The sequence below is a fragment of the Phragmites australis genome, chromosome 14, assembly GCF_958298935.1.
Source record: "Phragmites australis chromosome 14, lpPhrAust1.1, whole genome shotgun sequence".
NCBI classification, from domain to species: Eukaryota; Viridiplantae; Streptophyta; class Magnoliopsida; order Poales; family Poaceae; genus Phragmites; species Phragmites australis.
The window spans coordinates 20,923,777-20,938,906 of record NC_084934.1 but is presented as its reverse complement, the minus strand read 5'-3'; the positions used below and the strand labels follow the sequence as shown (position 1 = coordinate 20,938,906).

At 42.9% G+C, this 15,130-nt stretch overlaps 1 protein-coding gene across 2 annotated transcripts; it reads right to left on the bottom strand.

Moving 5' to 3' along the window:
* Nucleotides 1-5,444: 5,444 nt before the first annotated feature.
* LOC133890591 (microtubule-associated protein TORTIFOLIA1-like) lies at nucleotides 5,445-14,310 on the bottom strand. Of its 2 annotated transcripts, none has more exons than XM_062331037.1 (6): nucleotides 13,169-14,310; nucleotides 11,100-11,291; nucleotides 10,942-11,014; nucleotides 10,287-10,855; nucleotides 8,142-9,020; nucleotides 5,445-5,963 (listed from the first exon to the last, which is right to left on the bottom strand). In XM_062331037.1, the coding sequence occupies exons 1-6, from the start codon at nucleotides 13,952-13,954 to the stop codon at nucleotides 5,769-5,771; spliced, it is 2,694 nt and encodes an 897-aa protein (XP_062187021.1). In that variant the 5' UTR covers nucleotides 13,955-14,310; the 3' UTR covers nucleotides 5,445-5,768. The 2 variants fall into 2 exon arrangements, with proteins under 2 accessions (XP_062187021.1, XP_062187022.1); XM_062331038.1 differs by having other exon boundaries at nucleotides 10,287-10,852; nucleotides 13,169-14,309.
* Nucleotides 14,311-15,130: the final 820 nt, after the last annotated feature.

Genomic DNA, 15,130 nt, shown 5'->3' with positions numbered 1-15,130 from the left:
GTTTTTTCCTTCTTATAGCATTGGATTTCAAGTGGAAGAATTTTGTATTTGTGTCTCCCTCCCAGAGAAAGGACACACGAGATGCCTGTTTCTTTTGTGCCCTCTCAATTATCGTAAGTCCCAATACACACTTCTTAAGGTGGGCTTAGAGAAAGTGTTCCACATTTGAGAGAGCCTTGAATTCTTGAGTGGTATCAAGATGAAGTATGACATCAAGGGCTATGAGGAGTTGAAGATTTGTATCCAAGAGGAGCCCCTTGCTCCACACTCTAAGCTCATGGCTTAGGGTGTGTAGAGGATCATGATGGTTTGTTGGCATATTCCATGAAGCAGCAACAACGCTCATGAAGTTGGGGATCCACGCCTAGAAATTTTCACACTCGAAGGATTTTGAACGTCTAGGGCCCGACTAATTAGAGAGTAGTGGGCAGTGATCTGATAGGGACGTTGATAGCGCTTGAAGGGCATGATGGCCAAAGACACAGTCCCATTCCATGTTGCAGAAGACTCTATCAAATCTTACCAATGTTAGGTTTTGCCTCTCATTGCTCCAGGTGCACTTTCGGTTTCGTATGTTAATCTCTCTAAGTTCACAGTCGTTTAGCATGTCACAGAATTACCCCTCGAGATTGTGGTTTAAGTTATGATTGTTTTTATCACTGGCTAAATGACAATTGTGGATGAGATTGAAGTCTTCAAGGATAATCCACAGTTGTCCAGCCAGTGGTCTGACCCTCATTAATCCCCACAGGAAGTCAGGTTTCCTAGTATCACTCATTGGCCCATAAACTGTGGTAAGTTGGAAAGACATTAAGCAATCTTTTAAATTCAAATTAGCTGAGATGTGAAACTCGCATGTTTGTATGTTCTCTAGAGTGACCACACTATCGTCCCAGAGCATTAGAATACCTCCCTTGACTCTCCTCTGTCGAACTGACAGCTTGTTCGCAAAATAGGATAGTTGGCTACCCCCAAGGTGTAAGGTAGTAATCAATTGTACATCATACAATTTAGACTCTTGCTAGCACACTATGTGGCAGTTGGAAGCAGTGATTGTCTCGTGGATAGGGGTGCAACTAGTGGGAGAGTTTAGTCCGCTAAAGTTTCAGCTGAGTACATTTAGGTTGGGACCTATCATTGGGTTTGGTTTTTTGGCTCGACTTCCACGGACTGCGGTAGCCGGTGTACTTGGTCTTTTGAAGAATAATTCAGTAACACTTTCATCAATCAGTTTGGAGAGCGTTTTGCATCCTGAAGGTTTCTGACGTGGCCAAAATTGTTGGCAAATTAGGTAGTGGCCAAAGTTGTTGACCCCGGTTACAGTCTAGATGTCTAACTGAGGCATGGTTCGCCATTACAAAAGCTAAAAGAGCACCAGTGCACCCCATCCTAAGTCGCGTGAGGAGATAGCTCCTTGTTCACCTCCGGTGTTGCCTGTCCTACGGATTCTGCGATCGCTCTGTCCATTCTGGCCATCTCGTCGTTGTTGATGTCGAAGAGGGTCATGAGCGCTGCTATTGCAGTCTCCTTGAGAGGTCCATTTTACATCACCACATACTCTTGCAGTGCAATGGCAAAGGTTTGTGATTCATCCTGCAGAAACCCTAGTTTACAACATAAGTTTCATTTCTCCCTTTGGATGGAGATCATGCCATGCACATTGGAGAGTCGGGTGCTACGAAGTACCTGTGACATATCATAAGTCTTGACCAATCTCTTATGGTGAGCCGACGTAGTGGATAGTGCAGGCGAGGTGGGCTTCTTAGATTCTGTCGGATTGGACCGAACAACCCAATCATTAGGGAAAGCAAGCTAGGCACTGACATTGCCATCACAAACACGATGAGAAGTCCTGGCATTGGGATGATAAGGGTTGGGCCTATACAGGCATGAGCCATGGTGCGGCCAGGAGCAGAAGTGGATATTGCCGATTAGCACATCGTCTCTGCTACCATGGAGGTGATGGCAGGGGCATGCGCCTTGACGATCACGACTAGTCCCAAGCCAGTAATAGCCAAAATGCCTGGTGGCATAGCAGGAGAAATCGTTGTGGCAGCGCTCGCATCTGCGAATGACATGTAAACGCAGCACATTGCCTTACTGGCTCAGGCCCTAGCCAGAGGGAGACACAGCCATCGAAAGGTAGCCACCAAGTGTTCAACCAGCTCAAGGTCGCCCAAAATGTGGACAAAGACCCCGGTGATAGGGATGTCTAGGCGGGGGTCCATCGTCTTGACCTAGGGATGGTAATAGGTCGAGTCGGTGCGTGCAAAGCAGATCCGTGCCCGTGAAGTGTGATAGATAGAATATTATACCCATGTATGTGCCTACCGGGTATCCGAAACCCACAGGTCGCCTGTGGTTATTTGACAGCAGAAACAACCAGCAAGGCAATAGCAGGACATAATGGATTTCAGTGAACAATCATGACAAACACCACATAATGGATAGTTTTGAACTTCTAGGCCAGTCAACTCAGCATTAACTTGGAAAACAAGCTCCGTAAATTGAGAAATACATCTCAGGAAAAATTTCTACAAGATACCTTGTATTTTTATTGACGTGATTTTGCTCCTACAATAAGAAAAGGGTGTGAATTTTTAGTTCCCTTGTTTGGTCTACTGTTATGTGTTTTGAAGAATCTTCTACATGTTTGGAAAAAGGTCAGGCGTCATAGACATATGTATGATCGGAGATCTGTTGGTTGTTTAACCATTGCTCACCAGTGGAACATCCCAATGAAACTAGCCTGCTCCAGTTTGACTACACGAGAGAGAAACATGACTGCAGTTCTTCTCTAATGGTCTTCTTTGGAACCAAATCAAACAACATGACTACATGAGAGACCGAGAAAGAGTGAGCGAAAGAGATCAAGCCATCATGGTTCCTTACCGACAAGATCAATCCAAGTCATCATAGCCCGGTTGGGGATGGCGGCTACATGAGGGAGACTGTTGCCTGGGGCAGCGCCCGACAGGGAGGGGTGGCCGGCTATGGACGGCATCCGGCTGGGGGCGACGGTTGGTTGAGGGTGGCACCTGGGATGTCTGTATGATGGTGACGGAGGCTGGGTGAATGTACGTGATGTCGCTTAGAGGGAGATGAATATGTGTTTTCTGGAACTTAAAACATCATAGAGGATTACAGAGTTCAGATACTCCGGGTCAATTCGGAGACTCCGGGTTGTATAGGACCCAGATACTCCGGGTGAACCTGGATAGTCCGAAAATAACAGGAAATCAAAAACTATGAATATTTAAGCGAAATTAGTTGAGTATATGAGTTACCACATACTCTAATTGATGTATGAGCTTATTTTCAACAGCCATTTGCGATCACAAACTCACAAACAAGTAGATTCGGGCAAATCGCCCAAAAGATCAACTAGAACAAGAAAGTAAAGAAGACAAGTATTTGTTTTCTGAAGTTCGGATCCAACGATCCTACGTCTCCATTGAGGTGCTCACAAAGAGTCCGGTCTCTCTCAACTCTTATCCTCACCGAGCGACCACAAAGATCGAGCTTGGAGCTTACTTAACCTTCCTCTTCCCTTACCAGGGAGGAGGGCGAGGATGACCTTCACAAACTTTCCAGGGCACTCCACAAGCTTAGGTGCTCTCTGAGTGACGCCTAACCTTCTAGGAGCTTGGAGCTCCAAGAGTAACAAATGCGAGTCGACGACTTGACGAAGAACTCAAGTGCTCAAAAGATAGATTTAAGCTCACTAGCACTCAATCTCACTTTCCAACCCACACTCTCAAATTCTTGCTAGAATTAATGCACTAGAGGAGTGGGAGGGCTCTAAAGAAGCGATGAAGTCTTTTATCTTGAGTTGGTTCAGCAACAATAAATGAAAGGGGGCGGGGGTATTTAAATCCAGCCCCCAAAAACTAGCCGTTATAGTACTTTTTGTACTGATCCGGAGTATTCGGGTTGGCCTTCGAAAGCTCCACAGAGACCTTTGTCAAGAGTCCTATCCGGAGGGTCCGGACCTTCACCATATCCCGGGGTATTCGGGTCTACCCGGAGACTCTGGATTGGGCACTTAAGCTCAAATAGAGAGCTTGACTCGAAGTTTAACCCGAAGACTTCGGGTCACTGACCAGAATTCGGAGTATCCGGGACAACCCGGAGACTCCGGGTTCAGTACTTAGGTTCTAACCGAGCACCCTGCCCAGAGCCTTACCCAGAGGTTCTAGCAACCCGGAGACTTCAGGTCAGCCCGGACACTACAGGTGCAAACAAATACTAAAACTTTTCCGGTGTCTATGGGGTGATTATGTCTCTCAAATTTGGTCTAAAAGAGTCATTTGAGCACTGATACATCTTCATGTCAACCTAAACGCATCCCTCTTGATAGAACGGCATTCCTAAACTTAAGTTCAAAAAATAAAATAATTTAAACCTAAAGTAACTATATGCCGCTTTTCTTTTCCTTTTGAGGGACGTCAACGTCGTTTATCTTCTCCAATAAAACTAAAACCTGTTCATAATCTCAATAAATGTATTAGTCCATTAATCTTTTGTCATATATTATCCAAAACCCATATAGGGGGCCTAGATGCACTTTCACTGGGCCGGGGATTGGGGGGGCGATGGCCAGCGGGTGAGGTGCGCCATGCACGTGTGATACTGCGGTCCATGACGGCCAAGGGTGTTAGTGCGGATGCAGCTTGGGGAGATTGGGGAACAGGATGCTTGAAGCCTTGAACACCTAGGGTTATAGACGTTGGGCTGGGTCAGAGAGCTAAAAGTAATTAGGATGGGCCGTTAGGTGTGCTTCATGAGTATATATGTGGGTATCTTTGGGTGGATTGTAATACCCGTGCCCGACCTATGTTTTTATCAATATTCGACCTGCCGTGTCTGTAAATAAAATCTCATATCTGTGTCCGTGTCAACCAGGCACGATACTCGAACCCACGAATAGGATTGTCATCACTATCTTGACCTGGCGCTTTGGCAGGGACCCGGGCAACGTTTCACCGCCAAGGGAAGCCAAGTCAACAAGGTCTCAATCCTCGACCGACTCGGGGGCATCGGGTTGTCCAGAACCTGAGCACGGAGCACCAGTTTGGCATCAGCCTTCTGAGCCGAAGCAAGTTTGGCAACCTGCAGATCATTCAACCAAGCGTAGAGAGTGGTTAGGGACCAATAGATATCCATAAATCTGGTCATTACCATAGTCTTTAGCATTGAAATTAGAGATGAGGATGGAACACCAATAGATATCTATAAATCTCTTAATTCAACTTAACTAATTAATTGATAATTTTTTTCATCTCGTATTGTAAAGTTAATTATGCAAATTAAACTAGAATGGATCCATAGATCATTCCACGTCCATCCCTAATTAAACCCTAATTAAAATGGACTGCAAATGCATAGCTCCTGCAAATGGGTTCATCCTCGCTTTGCATACAAGTGTTAACGCGGCGATAATATGGTTTTGCCGAAGAAACATTATATTGCTACTCATTTTAAACCTTCAGTGTACACTAATGCAACATTACATCACACCACATGGGCCACCCCGAAAGGACAAGGTTTTACAATATAATTGGAAAAATCAAACTATGAATCAGGAAAGATGACGCAGGTGAGACAATATCAACATCATACTCCCCCCTACAACCAATCCCATTCCAACACAGTGCCATTTCCATTCTGCCCAATCTAACACTTATACTCCTAAGAGCAACAGACCAAACAAGATAAGGTGGTAATGAACAAATGAAATTAACTCATATGTAAACAATCAGTGGTGTCTAATTGATAAGCTGCTGCAAGTCAATGCGCCAAGATGATGCTAGCTGCTTCATTATCTGCACTGGTGTCGCCCCCTCCCAATCATCAGGCAGCTCGATGGCGGTAGCCTCGTGAAGTCCCAGTAAAAGGTCCTGCTTTGCGTCTGAAGGGATCCCGAGATAATCAGATCCATTTTCCATTACAAGATCTGTCAACTGCACCAACAACCAACACATTCGTAATTTAGATATGTAGCTCAAAGTAATGCTTTCAGCTCAGAAATATAAAACCGTAATGACAGACTATATCTCTTGATTCTCTTCAAAAGAACACCAGCGGAGACTTTTTTTTACAAAGTTTGTTTGAAAAAGAAACAATCCCGTTGTTTTATGTTTACTATCTTTACATAACAAAGTTACAGTACTGCGTTGGTTTCATGAGTAAACTGAAGCAACAGCAGTAGTTTCACAAGCATGCAAGTGCATACTGTCCAGATGGGATACTTAATTATTATTACTATCGTTGAGCAAACAAGAACTATCCAAAAAATAAGAACTCATTTGTCCAATAAAGAAAGCATCAAATATCCTTCACATACTTCACTATCATTTTTGCCTTCAACCTTGTAGCAATCCAGAAAACTCATTTGTCCAATAAAGAAAGCATCAAATATCCTTCACATACTTCACTATCATTTTTGCCTTCAACCTTGTAGCAATCCAGAAAAAAGTGATGGGCCTTCATTCTAGACCAAATGAAAAGCCAAGATTCTGTTTGAGAATGTCAATCAATCACGGTTCTATTCTATCACAATTAATTTTTTTTACCAAAATATGTTACAACTTACGAATTCTTCAATTACTTTTCTTCGTTAGCTAAACATATGGCTATTAACAAAATAATTCACTCTAGATGCCATTCCTAGACTCTCTTATTCTCCCTAAAAAAATTGTCATGCTTTCAAAACTTGAAACCTTTACATATTCTTTGCCACGGCATGGTAGAAGTATCACTAGAGAACTATCAGATTGAATTAACTACTCAGGTATGCAAACAATGTCTGAATAATGGTATAAACATTACTCAGATTTGAGAATTCAGGAAATGTTTAGTGCCTTGGGCTCTTGTCCCCACCTAACTTCAGGGCACCATCATGCCACATCCAAAACTATTTGCATGGCTCACCATCTGTTCACTCACCAAAGTGTATCATGAACGGATAGTTGGGCACTGGGCTACAGGCACAGGATACCAAGGGTCTGTTTGGTTGAGTGTACGAGGATCATCCAGGATGAGGGCTCGTCCGCGCTTTTGGATGCTTGAATCGTCCATCGTCCAGGATGAAGCCTCATACAGATTCCAAACATATTCTCCTCATATGCTAAACCAACCGGTACGCCAAAATCGGCCAAACCACATGCTGTCCAAGACGAGTCATCCCATATATTCAAAACAGTAGTCTTCTGTTGCTCCAAAAATCCTAAAACTTTTTGTATGTATTCTATAATCCATGTGTAACCCATTTTAATTGGATTCACACAAAAAGCCTATGTAGAATTTAAACTAAAATTCTCCAAAAAAAAAAGACTACTTTTATAACTTCTAACAATTGTTATGGCCTCAAATAAATTCCCAAAAATCTGGAAAAAAAAATCAGTAATATTCTTCTTATGTGATGGACTAATTTTTAAAATTATTTTGAGCCCTAGGTTATATGGTGAAGAAATGAGTTCCTTTATAATGCTCCATTTATATGCATTTTTATCATTTGTGGTTAGTGATGATTAGTGACTATCAATGGTTATTAAAGATTTTTTGTTAAACATTAGTTACAATTAGATGTTATTGACCATAACTAATTATTATTGTGACTATTTAGTGATGATTATTGACAACTTTAAGTTATGATTAGCTAGAATTATTAATGATTAATACTAATTAGCATAGTTCATTGATAATAATGAATATAAAAAATATTATTTCTGTAAAATAATTAAGTTATACATGGATATAATGCATGGCTTTTAAGCAACTAAACATGTTCTCGTACCATCCCATACACAACCAAACATATTTTCGTACCATTACATATATCTAACCAAACAGTCTACTTGTACCGCCTCATCTAATATCATCCCATCCAAGACCATCCCATCCAGGACGATCACATCTCATTCAACTTCATTAACCAACCAAACACTACCTAAATAGCACACAAGTAATGCAGCAGTTTTAAAAAATGCTTAAAACTATGCACATTGAAATGCGCTTTAGAATGCAGTATCATAGCCTGCACATGAAATGTTTTGAGACCAAAAAAGTTCAAAGTTGAAATTTCCATGATATAATTGTCAATGCAAACATCTCAGCCTCTTCGGATAGAAAAATTATACCTGCTGGAGCCAGCTCAGAGCTATATCATAGAAGCCTTCTTCCACCAAGAACTGTCCAACAGCGTGTAGGACTTCATTTGCAACCTCATTTGAAAGTTGATCAACAACTGGTCCAGTTTGCTCCATTAACTTTACAAGTAGTTCAGCATCTCCAGTTGAAAGAACCTCAGCATAGGCAGAATCTACATCACCAACATGAACAGCATCCATTGCACGAGTCCAGGCCTCCCAAAGTGGGCCTCTTTCATCCCCTTGATTGTCACCATTCAAACCTTCTCCATCTAGCTCAGGAATAGCAACTCTTGCAGCAGCCCTTGAACTTCCATTATCTTCACCGGCCACTCTAATAGCTTCCAGTGTTGCTTCATCTTTTGAGGCTCGCCATGCACTTCGAGCAGAAGGACCCTCACCAAACCTAAAGGGCCCCTGGCCCTTATCCCAACCTTTCCTAGGACCTGCTTGATCATTATTCCGTTCATTTCGAGGCATCCTATTGTCAAATGAAACAGAATCTAATCCTCTCCTCGAATTCATACCACTTCTTGATCCAGAATAAGCGTATGAGTCCCATGGTTCAGAATCTGGTCTCAAAGATGGGCTTCTTAAACCAGAAGCCATACCATCTGCAGAAAAATACCTTTCTGCAAATCCCATCCGCCCATCACCACTCCTCCCAAATTTTGAATTAGTATATTCATGAAAACCATTGTATTTCATAGATGATCTGCCAGGAGGTGAATCAAAGCCCAGCACCGAACCACCACCTCTCCTGCCAGATGATAGTGATATTTCCCTAGCCATCTCCTCAACAACTCTTTCAAGACCGCGTACTCTATTCTCTAGAGTAACCATGCTGTCATGGGATCCTCCCATGAAATCCTGAAATTTGTAAAAACAAACAATATTTGGTTGTTAGCCACTTAACCAACAGATGTCTAGTGATAAGCTTGCATTCTATCCTTAAAAGTAGCAAACAGCAAGACATCTTAGCAGTATGTGGTCTCATTTTTTACCTGCATAAGAAATTTACATTCTTCCTAAAGGAAACAAGGAGCTATTATGACTTGCATCAAGACAACAGGTAATCAAGTACCACATTAGGTGGCCGCAAAAGCCATCAATTTTCTTCCAGAATATAAAAGATTATTTTAAATAACAATATAAGCAACACAATAAAGCTGTCAATGAGCTGAGCATGGGTGAGCCCAGCCAGGCTTGGGTCAACCTCAAGTTCAAGCTTGAAACTATCAAGGTTCAAAGTTCAGGCTGGGCTCGAGGTCACCTCACAGCATGATTAGGTCAGATACCTGTATATTTGTGTGCCTTTGAGTCTAGCTATAAAAGCATGAGTCTAGCAGATCCGAAGGATCACAAGCGTTGATAAAAAAACAAAGGCTAAAAAAGTTGCTCCCACCCTAAAAAATGCCTTATATATAATACACATTAAGAGCATTGCATTTAGACAGTACTCGCTGCATTGTCCCCATTTTATACATGCATCCTTGTTTTCTAGGTTATCTTTCAAATTTGATAAGGCAAATAACATGGGGTCCATGTGTGCATTGACTAGTGTTAGAATAGGCTTGACCTCAACTTAATAAGGCTTCACATTCTATAAATACCTGTGTTATATTATATATTATATGTGTACACATTCGAGCCTCATTTAGCTGAACTCAAGAGAGCTTGACTAAGCCCAAGTTCAGGCTCAATAAGGGTTGACCTCAAGTAAAGGCTCAAATTAGTCTCGATTGGGCTCAAACCAAGCTCAAAGCTTGTCAAAGCTAAACTTTTTTTGATAATCCCACATGTCAGCTCAGTTCATTTGTGCTGCTATGCAATGTCATCTCTCTAGTCTCTGATGGATTGCTAAATTGAAATTTTCACATCAAAAGATGGCCAGTACTAACACCAATTAATATTATAACAATAGAGTCGTATTTTCACCTACATGGGTTACTAAGCTGTGAAATCTTAGTTGCAGATAGAATCAGGTGTTAAAGGCTTATAGTTTCCGACAATAATTTCTTGTCATTAATCAGGAAATCAAAAGTGTGATATTCATTTCTAGATTCTTTCCTTAGCAGCACAAATGCACAATAGAACCAAATTTCAAAATTTTCACAGAAATAAACATAAACTAACCTGCAGCATGTTCATTAGACTGGTTTGCTGCTTCTCCAGGTGTGACAACTGTCTCTGTATTGCCAACCAGTTTGTTTTATTATTTATGGAAGGTCCTTCTCCAGGGATGTTCATTGTTGCAGAAGCAGGATCTTTTGCACTATTTTCACTTCTATCTTCAATATCCGATGTCCTAGCTTTTGTATCTTTGTTTCTATTTCCTCTTTGGCCAGCCCATCTATCTCGAATGTTCTGAAAGTTAGAGCTAGCACGCATTTGAGACAGATTTGCTTCATCGTCAGCTGATCCATTGCTGTTAGCAGGACCGACAGGGTCACCATCTTCTTCTGATTCATCTTTACTTCGCAAATGAGATTGTAATGTCTTGCGGGGCACTACCACCTCAACAGCCAAGTCATCTGCACTCCTTGTCTCAAGCTTTTGAAAAAACTCAGGGTTCAGTTCCCTGTCAGTTAATGCAGATCTTTTCTTTAAGAGAACAGCTGCTTTTTCAGCTATGCTATTACCATACCCTTTCTCATTGTTGGTAGGTGCTTCACTATCAACTGGCTCCTTATTTTTATCATCTGCTGCATGCAGGTTGTTTTACATAAGTATGAGTAGTAAAACCCTAAATTATATTGTACACTCGTTAAACAAAACAACAGATTGATACCGTTTCCATCTTCTCCCGTCAACTTTTTCCACAACTGTACTGCATCAATCATGCTATCTCTGACAGGCCTTACCTGGGGAAAATATGGACAGGAATAACTTACCATAACACAATGCATGTAAATTTTGGGCATCTGAAAAGGATCCATGTTAAGTTACCTTATCAAAACGGCAAGCCTCAAGGGCAGCAATGGTTGGAACCGTTTCGTCACCTATCAAGTGGACTGAATGAGTAGCCAGGACACATAATGTATCAGCAGCTGCTTTTCTAGTAACCCAATCACTGTTCTCAAGACAGTCACGAATACTTTGCAGTGTCTGCTGCATATTCTGAGGACTGATTGCTCCAACCTGAAAGGCAAAATATCAAGAGGTAATCAGACAAGGAAGCCCAATGACAGAGCCGATTGTTCATATAAAATCATTGCAGCATGGAATATGCAAAACAAAACAACACAACACTCGCATAGATGGAACTTTTCCATGATGAGACCATTTAATGCTCCTAAGAAGTGGTTTGGCAATCTATATGATTTCTTTAGATATTGATAGTCAAAGCTTAGAAGGTTTGACCAACAACAATCCTAAATGGACTTATATTTGGGATCCGAGGTAGTATATAGTATACTCTTATACTCCCTCCAATTACAAATAAGTGACGTTTTGGACATTGACATAGTCTCCAAAATACAACTTTGACTACTACTTTTTGTTGTAATATATTTATAAAACATAGCACAAAGTATACTATTCAAGCAGTGCCAGATGACGAAAAAATAGCGGCGAAAGGAAGGTTTTTCATTTAATAACACCACGACAATGAATCCATCCTCGATTGAACTAGGGCTGGCCGATATGACTTCCTGAAATTCTTTCCTGAGCTTTATATAGTGTGTTCAGTCTAGCTAATTGAAAGGGCCTATGAATGACTTCCAAGAAAGCGTGAAAGTACTTTTCGAAACAAATCTACCCGTACCGTTTTCAAACATCCAAACTCAATACATAAAAAGTAATTTGTAACCAAAGTTTGAAACGGTTGACTGCATGCAACCCAAAATGAAACTTATTTGTGACTGGAGGGAGCAAATAAAACCAGAAAAAAAAAAAGCTAAAAGAGACAAGTTTGGGTCTTATATTCATGTTATCGTAATAAATCAATCAGACGATCACATAACAAAAGTGAAACTAAAGCTCATAAGTACAAACCAAAAGCTACTCCATGCACCCACCAATCAGAAGTTCAAAAAACTTTAAAATCCTTCTCAAATATTCAAATGCACACCCGAAATTCTTGCGAGAATCATGTTAATGCATAACCACCATGCTGCAAACAGCCAACTGGCAATAGAATAGGTAAAAAGACAATCTTCCACTCTCGCAGATAATACATGAACCAATATATTGATATATAAATTAGCAAGAAAAAGTTAATTGAAACTCAAACGCATACATATCACATCTCTATGACAAGGTAAAAGAGATATCACAATCCATAACGAAACAAAAGAGAAAAGATGTCACCAGAAGGTTAAGTACGCTCGTATTTAGACCTCGAAAATCACAGCAGCATGACACTTCCCATTGTTCATCAAAACAAACAGCAATTACTCTTCTATGATCTGTGGCAGGACATCAAGCGCTAGATTTCCCACACTCACTCTATCAGAAGGAACCACATTGTGATCACAGTGCTTCCATTCCAACCCATGTCACAGCCTCTCAATGATAATTCAGATCGAAAACCTCCAGGCTCCAACTGACTCCATCCCTAAACATTTTAGAGAGATACACAAGCCACAATCGAAAATGGCTGTTATGAACAAACTAACTGCAGCTACAGTAGTGCCAAGCAGAAGTGAATCCACTGGAAGCCCTACCCAGAGTCTAGGATAACATTCATAGTATGATACTTGTGGCGTGACTCACTAAACAATTTACCTGCTCCCTGCAGACAAAAACCCTACCAGAATTTTCATCCCTAAAGTTGCAAGTGAGATGCACAGGCCGCAATCAAACCAACTATTATGATCAAACTAACAGCTTCGAACAGCATTTACTTCAAAATAAGCCATGCCCACAATCTATGGTACGACTCCTCCCTTAAGACTAAACAATCAAAAGTCCATATAAATAGATAGCTACAAAACCTTTCAATCACCTGGTATTCCTTGTGCCAATTCATCAAACATCTAGCGTGGAGAACAAAAAATTTACAAAGTGATCCTCACCTGGGCCAAGCTTCCGATGACGCCGAGCAGTTGCCCTTTCGCTTGCACGCCCTGGCCGCCGAGCAACTTGCACACCCTAGGACCAAGCTTCCCAAACATCCCGATGACACCGGGCCCAGGCCCCGCCCCTTCCACCGTCTTCGCCAGGCAGGCGGCCGCCCCACCCTGAACCACCTTGCTCTGCTCCCCCATGACCTCGAACAGCGGCTTCACGAACAGCGTCACGGTCGCATTGCCCGCCTCGGCAGCGCCGGAAGCGGCCATCGGCCGGAGGTACACCGCCGCGAGCTGGCCCGCAGCGTCGCGGCAGGCGTCGCGCACAGAGGTGTCGGAGGCCGGGTCCTTGAGCCGCCTCGCGACGTGGGCGAGCACCTTGTGGAGGTGCGGGGCCGCGGCCTCCGGGTGCGCGGCGCAGAGCGTGGCAAGGAGGCGCAGCGACTCGCGCCTGGCCGGGGAGGCGAACCCCTGGGAGTCGGAGGCCAGCGCGTTGAGCAGCATGGGCACGGCATCCGGGGACGGCGGCGAGCGGATGATGCGTTCCAGGTCCTCGACGGCGATGTGGTGCGTGTCGCGGTCGGAGAGCTTCGCGAGCGCGGCCAGCACGCGCGACTTGAGCTCCACCATCGCCGCGTTCTTCGACGGCGTCGCGCCGGCGGCTCCTGACGTCGGCGCCGCGCCCCCGCCCGCCGACGCAGCGGCGGGGCCCGGGTTCGGCGGCGGCGGCTGCGCGGTGGTGGGCGACCTCGGGTGGGATTTGGGTGTGGATTTAGAGAGCGCGGTCGCCATGGCGGCGGATTTGGGGGGCAGTGGGAGTGGAAATGGCGAGCTCAGATTTGAATTGGTGGGTGCGAGGTTTGGGTTCCGATTCGGGGCATTTGGTGGCAAATTTGAGGTGGATTTGGGGCGCTTTTGGATCGATCGATGGGTTCGGGTTTTGATTTCTGATTGATCTGGGAATGGGGTGATGAGATCTCGCCTTGGAGCGGAGATGGGGGAGACGAGGAGTGGGCGAAGATGGGGTTCAATATTCTTTGAGGACGATGAGAAGGGTAGAGAGGTCACGGCAGACTGGGCAGCGGGGGAGAGGAGAGAGAGTAGGAGTGAGTGAACCAGACCTGTTAAAAATGGGTCTGTCGGTCGGGTCGGGTCGGGTCGGGTCGGACCTGATTAGGTATAGATGGATAGGCTGCTAAGTTAGACGGGTCGTGTCCAGTTGGTCTGTATGCCGCGTCCTTGGCTTATGATATGGCCTGACAGTTATCGTGTCGTGCTATACATGGTCTGACGGCACAACGAGCTCGATGGGTACGGTGGAGGTACAATAGCATGGCAGGCCTGGCGGGCACAGGGCATGGTGAAGTTGCGGTCGGCTCGACGGCACTCTGGAAATAGAAAATTCTAAAATTATAGGTAAAAACTTAAAAAACTCAAAAAATATATAGAAAATAGATAAAAATGAGCTTTATTGATTGATTGTCCCATTAAAATATTTCTATAGAAGGAAAAAAGAGTACAATATTTGCTTTGAAAATTACATTATTTCTTTATAGACATGACATCTAATTCATTGTTGTATATATTATACTTAGCAAATCTTATATATTTCTCATTAACTTCTCTAAAGACCTTTTCAAAATATTGCTATACCTATGATCATGCATAAGAGTTCTCAGTGTCTTGATCTATGAATAGAAATATGGAATTATTTTATTAAAGTGGGCAAGTAGCTTTGTTGTTTAGCGGGAGAGAGTTTGGGATGGTGGCTTCGTGCGTGGCTCGTGGCTATTTATAGGCCAAGATGAGAGATTGAGAGGTGGGTGACGGGTCCTAGTCATTTTTGGAAAAAAAATCATGAAAAATCAAAAATATCAAAAATAATAAGGATACATAATTAATTCTAAAAATAAGTTTTATTGATACGTTGCTTCATTAAAAATATTTGTAGCAAAGGAAAAAAGACTA

What these genes read in the sequence shown, in the direction of transcription:
- LOC133890591 (XM_062331037.1), bottom strand. Translation starts at nt 13,954, where the DNA reads ATGGCGACCGCGCTCTCTAAATCCACACCCAAATCCCACCCGAGGTCG. An exon ending in GACGGGAGAAGATGGAAACG is followed by an intron (nt 10,856 to 10,941) that starts GTATCAATCTGT and finishes ACCTGCATGCAG; the next exon opens with CAGATGATAAAAATAAGGAG. An exon ending in CTCTGAGCTGGCTCCAGCAG is followed by an intron (nt 5,964 to 8,141) that starts GTATAATTTTTC and finishes TTGTTGGTGCAG; the next exon opens with TTGACAGATCTTGTAATGGA.